This window comes from Micropterus salmoides, unplaced genomic scaffold, assembly GCF_014851395.1.
Source record: "Micropterus salmoides isolate LMB-PRFRI ecotype aquatic unplaced genomic scaffold, ASM1485139v1 Ms_hic_scaffold_22, whole genome shotgun sequence".
Lineage (NCBI taxonomy): Eukaryota > Metazoa > Chordata > Actinopteri > Centrarchiformes > Centrarchidae > Micropterus > Micropterus salmoides.
In genome coordinates this window covers 13414333-13435613 of record NW_024041373.1, presented here as the reverse complement: position 1 = coordinate 13435613, position 21281 = coordinate 13414333, and the positions used below count along the sequence as shown (strand labels likewise).

At 40.8% G+C, this 21281-nt stretch overlaps 1 protein-coding gene across 2 annotated transcripts; it reads right to left on the bottom strand.

Moving 5' to 3' along the window:
- Window positions 1-6477: 6477 nt before the first annotated feature.
- zmp:0000000760 (collagen alpha-1(IX) chain) lies at window positions 6478-21281 on the bottom strand. Of its 2 annotated transcripts, none has more exons than XM_038737083.1 (28): window positions 21024-21281; window positions 19874-20097; window positions 19232-19343; window positions 18057-18180; window positions 16654-17047; window positions 16472-16549; window positions 16282-16377; window positions 16141-16194; window positions 13158-13211; window positions 13008-13061; window positions 12873-12926; window positions 12681-12734; window positions 12540-12593; window positions 12411-12464; window positions 11969-12022; window positions 11809-11853; window positions 11670-11723; window positions 11532-11585; window positions 11385-11438; window positions 11173-11244; window positions 11060-11095; window positions 10683-10727; window positions 10562-10594; window positions 9757-9903; window positions 9092-9268; window positions 8269-8359; window positions 7280-7357; window positions 6478-6988 (listed from the first exon to the last, which is right to left on the bottom strand). In XM_038737083.1, the coding sequence occupies exons 3-28, from the start codon at window positions 19308-19310 to the stop codon at window positions 6786-6788; spliced, it is 2292 nt and encodes a 763-aa protein (XP_038593011.1). In that variant the 5' UTR covers window positions 19311-19343; window positions 19874-20097; window positions 21024-21281; the 3' UTR covers window positions 6478-6785. The 2 variants fall into 2 exon arrangements, with proteins under 2 accessions (XP_038593011.1, XP_038593012.1); XM_038737084.1 differs by lacking the exon at window positions 21024-21281 and adding an exon at window positions 20349-21006.

Here is a 21281-nt window from a genome sequence, read left to right as displayed (position 1 = left end):
CACATATATTGTACTGTTCATGGTACTGAAGTGATCTGCATTGCATTACACTACTCCTTTTTTCAGTTCCACTTCATCAACCAAATGGACAGCAGATTATGTTCTACAATGTCAGCATTGAACAAGGTGTGAAAAGCTACTGCAGTGCTTTTTCAGCATGAACAGCTGGAAGTCATTAGAAATGCAGATCTGCTACAATATCTGTAGAGCAGGCAGATCTTAGTTTAATCTACTCTAACAAGTTTTATCATGTTTGTGCTCAGTGGCCGCCTGCTCTGCATCAACTAACAACAGCCTCAGTGTGTGCAGGCTCTCTTGAAGGCTCCAAAAAGCCTGATAGTGTACTGAACACTGTACTGTACTATTTTAATCAGTTTTAAAGTCACCTATGAGAATGCAAAAAAGCTACTTCCTATTCATAATATTATTTTTAAGTGAGCTTGAATCCTTATTTGCAGTCACTTGATTGGACAACTAAATTCAGTCAATAAAAGTTTAAATTGGTGTTTTTGTTCTTTATGTGAGATTTTCAGCATCCAGGAATGGAAAGTAATGTGCTTAAATAAGATTTTAAGGTTCTCGTACTTTCAAACTATACTTATACTCCAGTACATTTCAAAGGAAATATTGAACTTTATATTCCGCTATATTTATCTGACCGCTATAGTTCTAATATACACACAATACATATTACCTGCAGTAGATGGCAGTCAGTGTGTCCCCAATTTGGAGAAATAGAGATTTGTACCGGCACAGAAGCTAAGCAATGTACGGCTGCAGACAGGGTCAGTAGCCACCTAAAAGAGGGCCCACCGAAAATAATCAGTATCACTTCAAGCATCATAGCTGTGCACTGTATAAAGGAAATAGATGTCTGATGGTAAGGAAAAGGGCTGTACACTTGAAATGATATTGATTATTTTCAGTGGGCCTTCTTTTAGGTGTCTAAAACATGTTTTGCTGCTGACCGTCTCCACAGCAGCACATTGCTTAGCTTCCATGCCGGTTCAACTCTCTGCTTCTCCAAACTGGGGACACGCTGACCACCATCTACTGCAGGAAATACACTGACTGTGTATAAGTACCTCATGCAACCCAGCTTCAAAAATCAACAACTACCCATTTAACATGCTCCTTACATGTTAAAGCATTAGCAGTAACAATCCAATATGATAAATTATATAATAATAACACATACTTTTACTTTGATACTTGATGTGTTAATTTAGTTACTAGTTCCGTTTATTTTTAAATGCAGGACTTTCACTTAGGGCAGTGGTCCGGTGGATAGCACTGTGGCCTCACAGCAACAAGGTCGTTCAAACCCCGGTTGCCCTTTCTATGTGGACTTTGCGTGGGTTCTCTCCGGGTGCTCCGGCTTCCTCCCACCGTCCAAAGACAGGCGGACTAGGTTGATTGGTGACCCTAAATTGTCCTTAGGTGTGAGTGTCTGGTTGTTTGTCTATGTGTGGCCCTGCGATGGATTGGCGGCCTGTCCAGGGTGTACCCCGCCTTTCGCCCAATGTCAACTGGGATTGGCTCCAGCCCCTGCAGGATATTCACTTAGACCCCGGCATCTTCTTCCACTACTGCTTATATCATCCCTCTCATGTACAGGATAAACAAAAAGCATCAAACAGTGCAGTGATGCAATATAAATGTCACAGGCAGTGCTAAAGATGTCATCACACGTCATCCTATGCTATATGAGATTGAGCAGCAGTGGTCCTTCCTCATTCCTCATGTTGACCCTGAGTCTCAGCACACTCTGGTGGATCACACAGGCAAATACTGAGCTGGTGTTTGGAGCCTGGGAGTGGCCAACCTGCTGGTGAGAGTAGACTTTCCAGTGCTGAGTAATCTTCTGTCTCTATAAACTGGTCTCTAACCAACAGGAGGTGCTCATGAAGGGAAACCCCAGGGCAGAAAATCTGAGTGGTTATTTAGTTTTCCCACAAGAAGCAACTTTATTTCTCTTCTGATTGCTATACATGATCAACATGACTGTGGAGGATCGGGCTAGGACAACAGGACTGTGGTCATATTTGGAAATGTGACATTGATTACATTTGGCAGTGAGCTGATCAATATTACATAATAAATATGTTTGGCTGGATTAGGCCTGTGCCAGGAGAACAGGATACATTATATGGATTGCACCCAAGACAGCACATTTGTAATTAAAAGAAATTGCCACAGTATGATCAAGGAAATTAAACAGTTTTGTAAGCAGCTGAAGTCAGTTTGAAAAAATCTATTTTGGGACTTTTTTAGCCTTTATTGATAGAACAGTGGATAGCAAGGAACTGAAGGAGAGAAATAGGGGGCAACACGCAGCAAAGGGCTGTAGGCCGAACTCGAACCCGAGCCGCTGCAGTGTACACTCTACCAACTGAGCTAACCATGTCCCGAAACTTTCTAAGTAGACTAAATTTAACAGCTCATTATACTAATTTGTGGGATCAGGTAAAATCATTTGTTGACATCAAATTATGTAATTGCATTTTTAAAGTAATGAAACTAGTGGTGCAAGCAAAACAAGACCGCTATAATCATCTTGTGCAGTGAAATAACAACAAGGCTATTTAACATTATCTCAAGTGCAATTGTGGCTTTAAAAGTATTTTCCATCTATCTTTCAGTTTCTCCTGGACTCTCTAAACCAGTGGCGGCCTACCGAAGTGCTCTCCAACCTTTCTTGCTTGTGAACCCATAATACAAAGCAATGCCTGCATTAGACCCCTGGCTACAGGGTGCAGTTCTATGAGGTGTGTGCAGTTCAGTTGAAAAGGGATTTTTCCTTCTGTTTTATGTAAATAATTTTAGTGGCTTCATGTGGTAAAATTATCCAGTGTTTTGACAGGGAAACAGCAAAGATCTGAAAAAAAAAGAAGTCTGTAATATAAACTGAATTTTGCAAAGCAGAATTAAAATTTTCTTATTTTCTGCCCAGGTAATTATTATGCAGCCCCTTAGGTTAATCCTGCAACCCCTTATGGGTTTGGAACCACTGTTTTGACATCATATCAGTTTATGCATTCCACATGCTTTTTCTGTGTTAATGGTGTATAAAACACGTCCTCCTCACACGCAACGTGCGCATTTATGAAGTAGATGCATACAGTAGAGTCAGTACAGACATGCTTTGTTACCAACTTTGTAACATCTTCTTGATAACAAATTTGCCTGCAGGCAGTCATGTGGGAAAAAGACATCAAAGATGCTCTGAAATCAGTTAAAAGCCTCTTTTCTATTCGGTGATTCAAAAGTTAATAACTGCTCCAATGATATGGCCAACGGCCTCAGAAAAAAGGGAGGAAGGCCTTAAAACTGATTCTTGCATTGCATGTTAACTTTTTTCTTCACATGACCATCTAAGGACTTTTTATAGCTGAGAAAGGAAGAGGGTAATATCAGTTTGAAGTATTTAATAAGCTAAATGAATCAAATGCTTAAAACAAATATGCAGTTGGTCAGCACAAATTAGACAATTGTAGATACAAATAATGAGTACGCAAATTAACTAGAAAAAGTCATCCCCACCCAAGCAGCATCCAATTCTGCCAATGTCTTAAAACATGTGAGTGTGGTAAAGTATAGTTAATGAAATTTACAGTTGGACCTAACAGCTTCAGGGCTCTGCTCACTTTCTCGTCTGCAAAACAAAGTAACACATTTGGCTTATTACTTACATCAACTAACATTTACAGTGTCTGGCATTTGCTCGGAAACTTTTTTAAATAACTGCCTGAGGACAACATAAAACCTCTCTCTCTAATAACCTCTGATTCTGTGCCACAACTTTGAAGCTCAACCGTGCTGGGTCGTTTTAATCAGCTCACATGCATTAAGCCATATTTATCATGATCACTCCTATGGTTTGCCACAGAGATAAATAGTGAGCATGTCTGAAGTGAGTGGTTGAGCCCAGAAAGAAAATTCAGAGGATAATCAGGGATTAGTAATAGTTTCCATGACTGAGGTGGCCACAGCATACAGAGCAGCATGGCACACATGATGCTGCAGTCACAGTGCGGGTGGAGGATGACGATCTGCAGTCGAAGGGCTTCTCAGAGGAAACAAAAGTGAGCCAGGAAAGACACTGAGAAGAGCCACACGCAGCGTTCCCTGTGTGTTTCCCCATTTAAAAGTGTTTCTCCATCTGATTTGAGCTGTGGAAAACACTCGTTCTATACTCTTTAAGTCCTTTCTCTCCCAGCATACATTGATGACAAAAAGGGAAATACCACGGAAAGGGCGGTGGTCCACTGCACGGCTAACACGGATGGACAGACACTTCATACCCTCCAGCAATTTTGAGTCTCTATTCCACTTGACCAGCGGGTTTTTCATCTGGAAAGTCCAGGAATCAAACCAGCTCTGTGTTGCTGTGAAGCAACAGCACTACAACAGTATCTGCCGAGCCACCATTTGGGAAACATTGCTGTTTGTGTTACTGTTTGCTCTCATCGCCACAACAACTGCTTAAAAAAAAGGAACAGGTTGTGGGTTAATAACTTTTCTGTTGACAGCTAAACTCATGCATAGCCCCTGTAGTCCAGTGAAATTTAAGTAAGATTTGCAAGCATTTTAATTAAAACCACAAATCATTACAGATAGGATTTCCAAACCTAAATGGAAGCTTAAAGCTACATTTTCTGATTCTGTTCAACTGTGCCATTGCACATTCTCATACCCAGACCGCTCTCATCTCAGGGTATCCAATACCAAGGCTTTCATAAAAAGTGACAAAGCGTAGTTATTTGACGCTAAAGATACCCTTCAGCGTCTATATGAGATGCTCTGGGGCGTCTCGTACAGACCGGAAGTTCTAGCTAGCTAGCTGCCTTCGTGTTAAAGGTGTTGACAGTCGAACGAAGCCCCCTGTCCTTACTATAACCATCAGAAATGTTAGTGCCTATACCTAAGTCACTGACTTTATGCATGTTGACCGGCCTCACAGCCGATGTGCTAGTAGGTAGGGTTAGCCTCCTTTCTGTTGCAGCGACATAGCAAACGGTGGCATTTCATACTGACGCTGAAGGTCACCTTTAGCATCAATTAATTATGCGTTGTCACACTGTCTGAAAGCGTCATGCACTGAGATGACGCGTTGGAGTACCAAAACATGAATGCATTAAGAAAACTGGATATTGTGTTCCTGTTTGTTCTAATGAAAGTTGTCTATTGCAACTTTTTTGACAGCATGCGCTTTCAGGCTCGTGCAGACTAGATGACTTTCAAAGTTGGCAGATCGCTGTGCTGTTCAGACTACACAACTTGCTGTCTTGTAACTGGAGTCTTGAAGTCGTTGTGGTGTTCACACCAAGTGACTTATCGGCGACAGGGGGGTCACACACCAAATGAGCTGACGACGACTCTGTCACCCCACGACTGATCTCCAAACCACGTTTTGTCAAGAAAACACACAGAAAAATGGAAACGGCACACAACTACACATGAAACAGGGTTTGTTTATTAGACAAAGAATATGTGTGAAACAATGGATTAGCACACAAGGTGCTACAGAGAGAGTTGGAGGTGGAAGTGAAAAAGTACCGGCCTGCTGTCAGCTGACTCCTCCAAATATTTAGCATGCTAGATATCAGACTGGCGTCAGTAATGCATCACCGATGCGTCGGCGAGCTAATTTGATGCATCGTTGAGTAGTTCACACATAATGATGGCCGTGCGACAATCGACCGCTGATTGCCTCCGATCACAATCACGTCAATTGGCGAATCGTTTAAAATCGTGTAGTGTGAACTTGTGTGAGCAAATCATGTGACTAAGCTATCTTTCTACATGAATGGCATGAAAAAATGTCCTGACATGGCTCCTCTGGACTTTTCAGATCTTACTGTACCGAATGGATTAAATTCTGATAATACAAACAGTTTAGGATCTTCGTGGCATTCAGACAAATGTACTGAAAAAAAGAGTTTTCCAGCCATTCCAACAGTAGCCGTGGAGGTCTTTTTGGTCTTCACGTAATACTGTAACACAGAATTGGACCGCTACACTAAAATCGCCTCACAGCGAGACACAAGGCACATTGCTGTCTGCCACAGAGTTATTTTAAATACCCCTCCTGGGTGGCTCCAGAGCTGTAAGTTTCAAATCCTATATTTAGGGGCTCAGTTCCTACACAACAATGTCTGTATTGCGTAATATCCAAGTTATGATGAATGTAGTAATTAAAACATACTTAAGGTCATTCAAATCTGTACATTTTCACTGAATGGCTACAGACAACATATGGGAAATATTAAAGACAATTCTGAGTTGCACAGTTCCTGAGAGTTTTAAATAATTTGCAAGTATTAGAGTATTATATAAGTGATATTCATGCGCTTCAAACAGTACGGCATATTTTCTTTTTGTAATAAAACTGGCTCTCAGATTCCATGACAGACATGGTGGTGATCATGAGCCTAAATTAGGCTTTCACACAGTAGTCTAAAACAAACATTTATATCATTTTTGAATTTTTTATTATAAAGAACAGATTGTTGAAGACAACTCAGACTTGTGAAATCAGTTTAAATAAATGATGTCTTTTATACAAATATATTTTGTTACCACTCTCAAATCACAGAGTGTGTCTTTGGTAACCTTGTATCAAAAATGTTTCCAGAAGTTCAGCTCAGGTTTCAGTTGGGAAGCATATTTACATGAAAACGTCAGTTTATTTGAACAAACACATATTAACAAATCTACCATGTTTTGTCCTCTTTTAAACCCAATATTCAATTCACTGTCCACACATAGCCTCGTTTTTTCTTCTACGGGCGATTCCTCAATCTCCGCAGTGCTGGCTGAGGTTGCCCACTGGTGGAGTTCAGCTGAGCACACCCAGAGGTGACACAAACACCTGGAGGCCCTCTGAGACCTGCGTGGCCCCTGAGTCCAGGCCGGCCTACGTGTCCCCTCTCACCCTGCTTCCCTGGCTGGCCGTTAAAGGCTCTGCCAGGACGTCCACGCTGACCTGTGATTGAGGCAAAAATGTTGTTTAGTCTTCGGGCCTCTCTGTCTGCTCAGTTAGCTGAGTAAGACTGTTTTCACAGATTCCAAGAACAGAACATTTACAGAGAAAAAATAATTTATTTTTTGGCAAATGCCACACTCCTCCTACAGTAACACATCTCCTCTCGTCTTTCCTGGGATATGAGGCGCAGACTCGGCTGAATATAATTTGTAAAATAATGCACAGGCCCAGATGTGTTCCTCATTTTAACCAAATGATCAAACCACATTAATTATTCAAAGATGAATTTACCCATTGGTCCCTGGTCTCCGGTGTAGCCAGTTAGGCCGTAACCCTTGGGCCCCTTATCACCTTGCTCTCCTCTGTCACCTGCAAGCCAAACACACACACACACACACACGCACACATTGGTCTCTTAGCAACAATGACAGCAGACAGGCTGAAATGCTATTCCCTGGGAGCGAGAACGCGCATACATGTTGATTAAAAGCTGTATGTGTTACTGAGATCATTGTTAAATAAGTGTTCAAAACACCTTGTAAATATTCTTCGATTTCATTGGCTTGGCACAGGAACGTAGCATGAGTGTGACATCATCGTCAGGCCTCTAACCATAAATTACAGCCAAGAATATACATGTTAGCCTACAGGTTTTAAAGCGCGATGCAGTATTTAAATTGGCAGTTTCAAACAATGCGGCTCATGATGAAACGTAGTTAGGTGTTTTTTTTCCCACGGTGGAAAGAATCTAAATACATTTATTCAAGTACTGCACTTAAGTGCAGTTTTAACTTTTTTTCCATTTTACACTGAAATATTGTACTTTTTACTTCACTACATTTATCTGATAGCTATAGTTACCTTGCAGATTATGAATTAAAATCATGATATAAAACATGATGAGCTCATAAGATATGAAGCTTCCTTATAGGTTAAACTACCCAACAGTATGTGAAAGAGTTTAAATTAGCTACAGCGTTAAAATGCTGCCTACATGAAAATGCAACAGAAATAATAATTCTATAATGTAAAATGGATAATAATGAGTAGTTTTGTTTTTTTATTACCCTTTAATATACATTTTGTCAGTCAGTAATTATAAATTTGTCTCAGCAATAGAGCAAATGACTGGTTAGTGACAAACCCATACAGAATTACCACCCTCTACAGAGTGATTTAGCGCATTTATGGTTCTTCCTAAAGCAAGCGCTGGCTTTATGATTATAGTTTTGGTGTTAAGGAAGTTCATAAATACAACCTGTCAGGTTTGTTTTCCACACCTGTTTCTCCTTGGCGGCCCAGCTCTCCGGCTTCTCCATAGAATCCCTGCAGGCCCACTTCTCCATCAACACCATCATTACCGGGGTCACCCTGACAACACCATCAATAGGAAAATACATTGTTAATCTTTTTTGTGTATTTTCAGTAAAAACCTTGCAGTGTTTTATTTTGTCTTAGTTCAAGCCATGAATTGAGATTCCATTTCCTTCTGACCAGCTCTTTGCACAAACACTGAAAAGATTTATTTGGCTGATTATATAATACTTTGTTGGGAAAACATTGTACAGTACTGGTACATCTCTGTTCTTGGTTTGGCATTAAACACCACAACATGAGGCTTACCGGCCATAATCTAATATAGTGGAATATTTTTATAAAGTCATTGCTTTAAGAGTATTTTACAGCCTGAGAGTTCTTGGTGATTAAAGAAGTTGTGGAACATGAATCTGTTGTACACTGTATAATAATGTGGAAAAGGCTTTCCAATCCAAGGACAGCCATGATACTCTCCAAAAACCATTCAACACAGACCAAGTGTCTAGTCTGTGACTCCTTATTTGTCCTCATGGAGACGTGGAAAATCGTCATGTTTTCATTCCAAGCTTTTCTGCCAAATACTTCAGCTCCCTTAGTCCAGTCCAGACCCTTGCATGTGTTTGCATTTTACTCTGGCAGGGAGACAAAGACCAACAATGTATGGAGAATGTGCTGTGCTGTGTCTCCTGTAAAGGTCTACAGGAGGTGAGGCGGCACCTGAAGCAGTGATTTTGTAAAAAGTCCCTAGATTGTCTATAGAGAACACAACCGAACTGTAAAACTCACAGGAGGTCCGGGGGGTCCTTTCTGTCCAGGGGGACCAGGGGCGCCCATGGGCACGTCCCCATAGAGAGGACAAACTGCAGCACACGTCCTCTTCACTGAGTTGGCAAAGGTGGACATCTGCTCCAGGACCACTTGCTTACAAACCTCAATCACGTGTTGAGCAGGGAGGGTCGGGCCCTGTGCAACAAATCATTACCACATCCATCACTGGAAGTGACCCAACTGTGGGACATGTAATATGGAATATTACAAGACAGGGCATGCTGAAGCAATGGCTGCCTCTCAGAGGAAATGCAATGAACAAATGAAGCCAACAATTTTCCCTGAGGCTCATTATGGATTTATAGCCACACTAAATGAAACCCTTGCTGTGAGTCACTGCTAACTACAGGCTAATGTGAAACTGTTTAAACGTGTTCTTGACACCAAAGTTGTTAGCAAACACTGTGTGTGTGTGTGTGTGTGCGCGTGTGGGGGTTTGTGTGCCAGTCAGTGTAACTGCTACTGCAAATGATTACTCTGCTGTTTCTGTGATCGATCACAGATAGATAAAGTGCCAATTATAGTAGAGACTGAAGAGCGGTGCTACTCTACACTATAGCGCTGTAATGTTTGTGGTATCAGCCAAAAAACACAAAAGAATCAGAGGATTGTATTTTACTTACTGGTGGACCAGGGGGGCCCTGAAAGCCATCTGGTCCTCCTTCACCTCGAACCCCCTTGACTCCGACAGGACCTGAGCGTCCAGGTGGGCCTACCGGGCCGCGCTTCCCCCGTCCTCCCTGAGGCCCCTGCCCACCCCTGTCCCCAACCTACAGAGCAGTTTAACAACATCAGCAGGACTGGATTCAGGACAGAGCCAGTGCATCCATCAAAATACAGCGAGAAATCACTTTTGCATGGACACAAACTGCAAAGAAAGCATTAACAGCTTAAACCGCTTATTCTGTCATATAAAACATAGTATCTAACAGACTTATATAGACAGTTAAGCAAACTAGCAAGTAACAAAATCTCAGCGGTAAAAGTAAATATTAGTAGACATGCAAAAATTAAACAACTTTTGTGACCAGAATAAAGAATGAAATACACTAAACCTGCAATTAAAGTATAATAGACGAATGCATACACAAACTGGGAGCGTATATGTACGTTATACATATGAACATGTGGAAAATGTGCAATATGCATTTTGGTGCAATTGTGGGCGTTCACTGCCCTCATCACATCCACAGATGTTTGGAACATTATTTGCTGGATTGATATTAGATTTTTTTAGACTGTTCATTTTGCAAACAGAGAATGTGACAAATGCAGCATAATCTAACCAATACATTGATGACTGACTGATTGTCTGACAGAATTATCATAATGCTGCTGTTTTCAGTGATGCAGTGGTAGTATGTAGTGGTACTCATTTCATCAGTTAAGATTTGTCACTGAACCTCTAACAACAGAATCACAGCTCACCTTTCCTTTTGGGCCCTTAACACCTTTTCCCCCCTTTAAAAAAGAACAAAGTTATGTTAGGAAAAAAAACGTGAAGAGGATGTAATGCCGGGCAGAGAGGATGAAATGTTTAAGGCAGCACCTGTGCCCCTTTAACTCCTTGGATTCCCTGGATTCCTGTGTCACCCTACACAAGGCAAATGAAAAATAAACAGTGTTTAGAAGCTTGAAGTAATTTTAGGTCTCAGTCAGGCCACAGTATAGCTTGACCACCAACGGACTGCATTACACTGCTGTGCAGAGGATTTCGGATTTGGATTAGGTAGGCAGGTTGCTTAGTATCTCCTTTGACCTTTATTTATGTTTAACTGTTACCTCAAAGTAAAAATTCTGGTTGGGGAACCGAAAACATCTATTGATTCTGAATGGTATGATTTCATTTAACTCATGAACCAGTAAATATGTCTTGAATGTCTAATTGTGGCATTAAATAATAGGTAATGGATGAGGATGTGTTACCTTGGGTCCTGGTTTTCCAGGCACACCCACGTGTCCCTGCGAAGAGATGACATGGCTTGAAGAAAATGAACTAGTGTTTGAAAGAGTTTAGAAAATTCATCTGGAGGACTTACAGTAGGTCCCGGTGGGCCGATAAATCCCGGTCTTCCTGGCTTCCCTGCAGAACCTTTGTAACCTGTTGGGCCCTCGAGAATAAAACATTTATTAAACCGACCTAAGGGACTGCTTTATTCTTTGTAGGTATGTTTTCCTTTAAGATGGCAAAGTACTTTATGTACAAAATGTATCATACGCTTGTCTTCAGTGACTGAAAAAAGTGACTTACAGTTCGGCCTTGGGGACCCATTTCTCCTGCTGACCCAAGGGTGCCTTTCTCTCCCTATAAAAGACACAAACCACAACAAATTAATCTGCCAAATACAACTCAATTGCACATTCATTTACAAAACCAAACAAGTTCAAAGTTCAGTACCTTTGCTCCACTTCGTCCAAGTTTTCCACTGAGACCTTGTGGTCCTTGATAAGCCTGTGAAGAAATACATGACACGTATAACAATACACTGCTTCTAAAATTAACCATTAAGATATCATTATCAGCAGAATGTAATACCTCTATTCCTGGATCACCATCTCTGCCTTGTATGCCCGGATCTCCAATAATACCCTGGGAAAATACATTCATTATTATAAGACAGATAAACCATTTTAGGAGTGCAAAAGGGGGGCTGGGTGTATCAGCATTGAATCACCTTCGGTCCGATGGTGCCGCCTCGGCCCGTAGGTCCTTGGGTCCCCTAGTTTTCACAAGTTCAGATAAAAAACATATCCATCAAAATTCAAAGGGACGCATTTTTAAATGTGTGTGTGATGTTCATATGCTGGTGTAAGTCAAATCAAACAAATACATACAGGCTTCCCCTTCTCTCCTGATGATCCCCTCTCTCCAGGATCTCCCACGATACCCTGTCAAATCATCATTTGAAGAAACATAAGTTAAGATTTTCTATCATAGGCAGCACATTTCCTTCAGTAAGCCACATGGTGAACCAGGGAGCCTTCCTTCACATACATCAGCATAGGTTATCGTTGCAGTCGAGGCTCTTCTTTCAGTGACTCACCAGCTTATGTTGATCTATTTCAGGCCCCCAAATCTCAGCCAAAATCTGTCCACATGAACTAATGCTGTTTATGGAGACGGCACATAAGCCAAAAACATAGCTCTATTCCAGTGTTTTTACTACATTAAAAAATTATTCACTGGCTCTCCATGAGAGGATTTTGAAGGTAACGGACAAAGAATTCAGAGTGTCTTATTATGGATTACGGAGCAGGGAATCCCACAACAACCCACCTGCTTTCCTCTGGGCCCAGCACGCCCCATTTTACCAGTGGCCCCCTTTTCTCCCTAAAAAAATAAAAGCATGATTAAATCACAATATCTGGATAAAAAGAAGACAGTGTAAGGAGGAAATGTAAATACCTTAACTCCTTGAAACCCGGGAATCCCTTCATATCCTTTTTCGCCTTTAGCACCCTTGAAGGAGGCCAAAATGTTAGTAATACAGTAATTACATAATGACTTGCAAAAGGGCTTACTGCTGCGTCTTAAAGGTTAACTTACAACTTTTCCTGGTTTCCCAGTCTCTCCGATGTCTCCAGGTGGCCCACGAACTCCCTTTAATTGCAGTCAAAATGTCAACATTAAATGCTCTGTTATACAACTTTAACAACAAACTGAAAGTCTCTAACTTCATTAGTTGGCTGCCTAATTAAACAGGTCCAATTAAAGCCTGAAAACAGCAGCAACGTTTACCTTGAAGCCCGCTGCCCCTTTTAATCCTTTCAGCCCTTTAGGACCTCTGTCTCCCTGTTAACACAACATCTCATTAATGCAGATTTGTAACATTTCAGGGTAAAGAAAATAATGAATCTCAGTGTAATAAATTACCACTTGGCCCCAGAGTCCTCTCGTTCCTTTCTCGCCTTTGATTCCTTCTTCCCCCTGAGGATGTGTGTATGTGAGGTTTCATTAATGCATCTTAAGAACGAGCAAAACTGAAGTGTAGCACTGATAGGAGCACATAAAGGCAGACCTTACCTTTGGGCCTGTCTCGCCAATGTTGCCGTAGTCTCCTGTGTTTCCCCTGATCCCCTGGAAAACAAGTCAGATTTAATCACAAGCAAGAGTTGTTGCACTACAGCTTTTTGTTTGTGAATGGACGGGCTTGAGAGATAGAGCGTAAAATGTGACCGTTAGCAACTGTTTCCACTGAGAGAAAGTCACTGATGACTTCAGGGAGATTCAAATTGGGATGCATCAGTCAGAGAAACTGTTTAGACATGACAGCAGTTGCTCCCTCTGGAAGTAGCTGTTGATTTTCCTGCAGTCATCACAGCAAGACAGACGGCGAACAAAGAGAGAGAAATGTTTTAAAGGAATGTTTTGACATTTTGGGAAAAACACTAATTTGCTGTCTTGCCAAGAGTTAGATACATTCTCACTTGCATGGTAAACCTCAAGCCAAAAGATGAGCTTTACTTAACATTAAGACTGGACGCAGGGGGAAACAGCTAGCCTGGTTCTGTCCAACAACAACAAAATCCAACTAAGGGCACATCTAAGGCTCACTGATTAACATGTTACATCTTGTTTGTTTAAGCCATCCAAAAAAAATATTTATGACAGTGACGACAAGACTACAGGAGGTCACTGCACCTTGGCAAGAAGTAGTCAACACATAACCCCCCTAGAACCATAAATTGCAATTATTACACTTTGGTTTTTGTAAATTACATTATACATTATTCTTAAATAAACAAATAAATATATTAATTAATATAAATATAATTAGCATTAATTTGTGAGCTTTACAACATACATACATACATCATATAGGCAGATATAACATCTAACACAATAAAAAATTTATCCCAGTATTCCTAGGTGGACAAAGAAGAGCTGCACTTACCTTTGGACAGAGCCAAGCTAGCAGTTTCCAGTTAATTTCAGTCTTTGTGCTAAGCTAAGCTAACCAGCTGCTGACTGTAGCTTTATATTTAACAAACAGACATGAGAGTTGTATTAATATTCTCATCTAACTCTTGGCTAAAAAGGAAAGAAAATATATTTCCCATAGTGTTGCATTATTCCTTTAAATATAAAGCTAGCCAGGAGCCAGTGCCAGCAGCACCTCTAAAGCCCACTAATGTACATGAATATCTTGTTTGTTAAATCTGTACAAAACCACACTGTAAAAACAACAACAATTTGTGGTTAATACATGGTGATTAAGCTAGTGCTTTTAGTCTTTATGCTAAGCTAACTGTCTTCTGATGGTAGCTTTGTGTTTACTGCACAGATATGAGAGTGGTATTGATCGTCTCATGTAAATGTATTCCCAAAGTGTCAAACTATTACTTTAAGCATAAGCTGTCCAAATCATATGACAAAATGAGGATAATTCAGATTAATACTATAAATGTCATATTAGTCACAGTGGAAAATATACACAAGCATATTCATCAGGAAACATTAGTCATATATACAAGAAAATGGACCAGTATTGTTTGCACAGATGCTGACTTCCTCAGTAGTAGAAGGAAACGTGTTTTCCACTTGGCTGTGTTTCACTGAGTCAACAAACAGATTAAACAAGGCCAGGATGGTTTTGTGTTGTCAGTTTATTTGACCATCTCACCTAACACTGTTTTTAAGCAGAGTCAGCTGGGCAGAGGCTAACCTCAGAGATGGCCGACAGTACGCCGAGAGGCATGACCGTGAATTTTACAACGTTTCTAAGACGGCATAGCTCCGACAAGCAAAGGACCACCCACAACCTGAGATGGACAGTTCATATATCTATGCCAGGAAATGCCCTCCTTGGATGCCAGTAGGGGAGGAGATAAACATGTTGGGGCTCTGTGATTCACAAGCTGGCAGGAGGTCAAAACTCTAACGAGTTACACAAGGCAGATGTTTTCTCCCAGATGAGCTACAGCTGGAATTCGGGACATCAATATATAGCATGTACAGCTCTGGAAATGTACTCCGAGTGTACATGGGTCTACAGGCATACATGTGTTTGCTCTGGGCAGAATGGGGGATTTCCTTGAATGCAAAGAGCATGATAAATGCCAAACCATCATCCATACATATAAAAACAATCGTCCTTTTTTAAACACATGTCCTTTGGACTGTCTTTAAAAGACTCTTAGATCTGCTCCAACATAACTGACTGCTAAGCATCAAAGAGATTAACAAGTCATAAATTTAAAGTGGAAATAATCATGTCTGCTGCTCCCTGAAGGTTGGAAATGTGAGTGTATGTGTTCACTCATTGATGTGCAACTGGCTCCTGCAGCAGAATAATTTGTTCATTATCATTTGCCCAGACCTTTCCTTCACAATTTGGTCTTCCTGTGGTGAATAAATTACCCTTATCCACAGAAATAAAACAATTTAAGAAACAAAACATCTGAGAAATGTCACACACATTACCAGACACTTGGTGGGTATGGTTATTGCTCAACTGCCTGGTTTTCCCGGGTGTGGGATTCATTACCTTTGGCTCAGATTCTTCCAAATGGAAAAGCAAAACCATTAGAAACCCTGTGATCATTTGCCAGTTTGAGTTAAATCCTGTATTCTAAACAAGCAGGGCCTTTGTTGTAAGCTGGAAATGGCTATTTCAGAACAACAAAAACAAATTTACTGTCGCATCCGTATTGGTTTGTGTTTATCCCGGATTCCTCCTAAATCTTTTGCAAAGCGGACATGAGATTTTAAAGTATGAGAGGAGCTCTTATGTTTACTATCGCTAAGCGCTTCTGCTCCCAGATCTGTTTCCATCCTGTCGTGTCTCAGTTGTACTTCTATTGCCATTTTCCACAGCTTCGCTGCTGTCTCGCGTGTGAAAGTTTTACAATGTCACTCACCCACATTCAGTTTAACTCTTTATTGTGCAGCGGGAGAAAGGGGATGCTGCTAACGCTAATAATACACCAAGTAAGCATGCTTTCATCCAGCATAACATAAGGTTCTATATTCGCATGACTGAAAGACATATTGTAGATTTATTTACCCAGTTCCCAAGTCTTCCAGAGTCTCCAGGTTCACCTGGAAGACCTCTGTGACCCTGCAGAAGAATAAAAAATATGTCAGCACAGATTTAACTTTTCTTAATAGTATGTTCAGCTAGTTGTCACTGTACATGTGCGTTCACCTTTGGCCCCGGAGGTCCTTGAATGCCCGGTTGTCCATTTATACATTTGCAGGACGGTCCTCCAGCTGTTAGGCCGATCTCTGCATACCCTCCACACTGCCATGGACAGAAAGGTGAGACAACGGTTTTAAAACTACACACACATCAGCAACAGAGGGAGTGAAACCATGTTGAATGTGAGCTGACTCACCACACTGGAGAGCTCACAGCAGCCCTCTGAATAGGCCTGCTCTGGGTCACATGACACCTCCATCTGCTGCAGGTCCACCTGGAGAAAGACAAGAGATTATATGAGAAATGAAAGTTGAATCCCAAATCAAAAGAAGTTTTAATATTACTTTAGAGATGTAAAAATCCAAGCTGACAACGTACAGACACAGAGCGATCTCCTACAGCCCGCTTGACGATGGAGGTGTACCCTCGGTGGATGACTGGCCTCGGCTCATCAATAGACTCTACACTGACCTCTTCACAGTCTATTAGCAGCTTCACCTTGCTGCCCTTTACACTCAGCGCCAACTTGTGCCACTCCCCGTCAAACAATTTTTCAATACCATGGAAGGTCCTCAGCATCTGGTTCCCATGGGGGCTGGTGTAGAAGAAGTCTAAAGAGCGCGTATCACCTTGGAAACGCAGGCCAACTTGCTCTCGTCCGCTGGGGTCGCTAACCTGCCACAGGTCCCAGGATTTCTTGCCAGTGTCCTTGGTTACCTTAAATGTTGCAATGACGGAGTAGTCGGAGGGAAGCCCATCTGGATACACATCACTGTGGCACGAGAGGGAGGTTTAGAGAGCTGGATCATATCAAAGAGAGGCGACTTTCCTCACAAAACAACAATTGAGGGCTTTGTAGGAGCACTGGGGTTTTGTTTTATAAGAACAAGAATAAGTAGAAACAGAGCTTCTTGAATTTTATGTTTAAATTCCACATTAGCATATGACCTGTGAAATCTTTTTTCATAATGCATTACACAGCAGACAACCATTATTTGTTTCTTCAATTTAAACAAAGCACACTTTCACTTACCTCAACAGGCAACTCTGCATTCATTGTCAGGGAATGAGTTCAAAGGAAAATAAGACAAACCACACCTATGCTAGCAGCTCTTTGAGGCACAGAGGTGAGCTACATGCTAACATCAATATTGTTAATATGTTGATGTTTAGCGAGTGTAAGCATTACCATGTTAACCACTTTATTTGAATGTATTAGCATGCTAATGCAAGCCATTCAATAGTCGTGGAGGTCTGTCAGTGTGGATCAAAGTGGTGGACAGACCACCATGCCAAAACTGGTAGAGCCAACAATCTAGCATTACTAAGAACTTTATCAATGGACTTGGACTTGTTCTGATAAACTTTGCTATAGTGTTATAATGTTTTACTTTCAAGATATGAAATACATCACTTTCATATGGATGCGCTATCAAAGCTCACATATGAACACCTTAAGTGCTTAAACCTCTCCTCTCGTCCTGCTGTAGTGAAGTACAGGACCCCAGGACCCTGTGACATCATTCTTGGGTGGGGTTACAGGTGCAAAACTGCTTTTCAGCCTGGTATTAAGTTACCTTTTGAATAATATTTGTGAAGTGTAACCCAAAAAACCCAAAAGTGATGTAACAGTGCGCACCCTGGAGTACACCTCTAAATCACTGCAGCCAGGTAAAGTTAAACCACAGCAAAAACAAGATTTTCATCCTGTGTTCAGTTACTCTTTAATCATTGTCCAGCTTCATTTAAATTTACTGGGCTCAGGCAGTCTACTACTGTACCTCATGGTCCTCCGGAGATGGATAGAGGGGTTGACACGGTAGGCCATCACCTCAGGTTGAGAGCCGTCCACTCTCCTCACTCCTCTCGACTCAGGCACACGAAACTCCTCTAGCAGGTCAAAACCTCACAGCACAAACACTGAGCTTAGTTTGACGACACAGTGAGTCAGCATCAATGGTGCTGGACTGCTTCTAAATCTTATGTCAGCACTGATACCACTGATTTTTTAAATGGTTGCATTACTCATTGTCATTAATAATGGCATAGGTACAATGAGGTAATTTATTAAACGCATTAACATCAGAGGCTGTTTATTTTCTATCATGGGCGGATCAGGCTACTGAATTCTAAACACTGGACGCTTTGTGCTGCAGTGTGAATGAGATCAGCATGGCTGTAGTGTTTCCTGCGAGATTAAAATGGGTGGATGGAAGCTGGTGAAAGATTCTGGTTACATAAGTTATGACTCGAGTAGAAAAACCTGAAACTGTGGCATGTTAACAAGTTACCCATTTTCTGTTAAAGAGAGCAAGTATGCAGAGAGATTTTTCTGTGAAATCACCTGCTGTCTGTGACGAACATCTGCAGTCTTGTTTCACTGCCATGTATTACAGTTGATAGGCCAATAATACATGTTACGGTCAATTGTTTTTCTTAACTGTTCCTACTATTTCTGCTGATGGACCGTTTTATCCGTGGGTAGGACGGATTGAATAAACATTGTGTTTATTCATAGTAAGAGGGACACTCAGTTTCAGGGCTTCAAGGTTTTATGTCCTAGCTTAACCATAGGATGACCTCTCTGACCTGAGGCACTGAGAGCATGAAATACAACACTGGATCAACTGCTGTGAGGACAAACAATGGACTATGAGCTGACAAACACTGGCATCTGCTGGTCTTGTCAGGTAGTACAGTATTCAACCAGAAAACCTAATCACAGCAGATAATCAATATGATATTTGATTATTGTCACTAATGTTTTATATCAGTGAGGTACGTAGATATGTCTTTAACAGGAGTGTTCTGGCAAAGATATCAGTTGCATTTATATCAAGTCAAGCCTCACACAACTCTACAGACACAGCGTATTGTAGGTCCATGATCCAGTTTTAGTCTTTTATGCCGTTGGAAATATGCTGTAGTCGTCAAATATGAAAAATGTCAAACTTACTTGGCAACTTTTGACACTGGGTCAGTCCCAAGATGGCAAAGAGTGCTGCAAACACCAACTTATCTTTGGAGGCTGGCATTTTCAAATGTCTGAAGTCAGGGGCTATAAGTGCCTGTAGTACAGCAATTAAAGGAGTCAGTAATTCAATAAATCCGATTAACTGATATTTGGGTATACAGTAGGCTGTTCAATAGAAGTTAGTCTTTTCATAGATTATACATTTCTATGCATGAATGTTAAAGATTTAGAAAAATTTAAAGAAAAAAAAACATTATTGACCAACTACATTTTATGGTGTAACCTAATACCAAATCAGAACTAGTGAAACTATCCTTTTAAGTGCTTTTAAATATCAAATATTTTTATCACTTTTATAAAAAATGACTACTAAAGTTTTAAAACAATATTCTATGATAAGATTATCTTCCTATAAAAGTATTATTTGCATGCAAACATTATCAAGTTTCACCAAATTAGAAAACAGTTACACTAATCTTTAGGTAACATACACAACTCATCAAACTACATTGTCCTGTTTCATTAGCAACCTGACATCATAACCCTGTTCCATCTATTTTCCAACTGCCTTCATAAAATGTATTTAAAAATAAGAGAATTACACAAAATGTTGTAATTACTCACATATTCCTGAGGAAGAAAGTCCCAGGGCTCCTGCAGATGGATCTTTTCCAGTTCCTGGTGTGAGGATATATCCCGCTCTAAAGTGCCATCCCCGGGCCAGTGTTTGAGCTGAACAGGAGGACCATTCAAACTAGAAGCTCTGGGTCTCACAGGAGCCTGACCCCTGAGCTCCACTCCACCTTTGGTCCCCAGGGGATCTGTCTCTTCTCATAGGCCAGTTACACCTACAGTACAAGTCCAGTATATCTGAGTCATCACATTAAGGCCCTTTATGTAGGTTAAAGCAAGAAAATCACAGCAAGGTTGAAGAATAAGCCTATACTTTCGCCAAGTCTTGTTTAATGCAGCTGTCAAAACAAGTTTTTGTGTTACACTGTGCAGTGTCTCTTTACACAGTTTACACATCCACAGGTTAGAAAAAGGACTTGTGTGGGGACTCTTGAAGAAACTTCTATGATTGCATTACAATACTCACACAGTGTTTTATCATGTGCAGAGGCTCACTGAGAGAAAGATGTAGTATGTCACAGCTAAACACAAGATGCTCTCCAAACATTCCACCCAGAGTAGACCACACCTTCAACCTAAACCACCACACTGCATCTAATAATCAGGCTATAGGGAAATGTTTGGGAAAGACTGCTGGATAACACAAATACACAGTAGATAACAGGATCAATATATGAATACAAATTGGGAAAAAAAGTCTTTAAAGTTTTATAATTCAAGCGAGTTTTTGATCATTTTACTGTGTAAGAGACTGCTTATCTAATTGTCCAATTACCCAATAAATGTCTTTCTTAAACTTGTGTTAAGCATTGTAGCAACATTTAAAGCCCATTTAATTACGTTCGTTCAGCAGCATGAAAGACAGAAACATGGGAGATAGAGACATAGGGTAAGGGACAGACATGAAGAGAAAATAAGACTGGAGTTTACAGGCTATCATCGGGCTAACATGCTCGCAATGACAATGCTAACGCACTGTTTAGCATAGTTTACTATATTTACCATGTTTGTCAGCATGCTAACATATGCTAATTAGCACTTGACACAAAGTACAGCAGCGACAGAGGGGAGGTTTATTAGTTTTTAAGGTATTTGATCATAAACCAGTAGTCCTATTAAACAAATAAATGAAGATTCTGACCTGATGATAGTAACGTTACTATGTGAAATTTGAAAATGACCTCATGGCGCTACAGGAAAAGTCAGTCCATCACCATCCGAGGAACCTCGAATATCTGTAGCAAATTTCATGGCTATCCATCCAAACATTGTTGAGATATTTCACTAAAACCCCTAAAATGTCAACCTCATGCCAGTGCTAGAGGAGGTGTCAGGGAATCACCAATGTCTGTAGGATTCATCCTTTGGGAGCCATGAATGTTTATACGGCAATCCATCT

Coding starts and splice junctions, on each gene's coding strand:
- zmp:0000000760 (XM_038737083.1), bottom strand. CDS start 19,310: ATGCCAGCCTCCAAAGATAAGTTGGTGTTTGCAGCACTCTTTGCCATC. Junction 10,728..11,059: donor CTGGAAAACCAGGACCCAAG/GTAACACATCCT, acceptor TGCCTTGTGTAG/GGTGACACAGGAATCCAGGG. Junction 10,595..10,682: donor AAGGAGTTAAAGGGGCACAG/GTGCTGCCTTAA, acceptor TCTTTTTTAAAG/GGGGGAAAAGGTGTTAAGGG.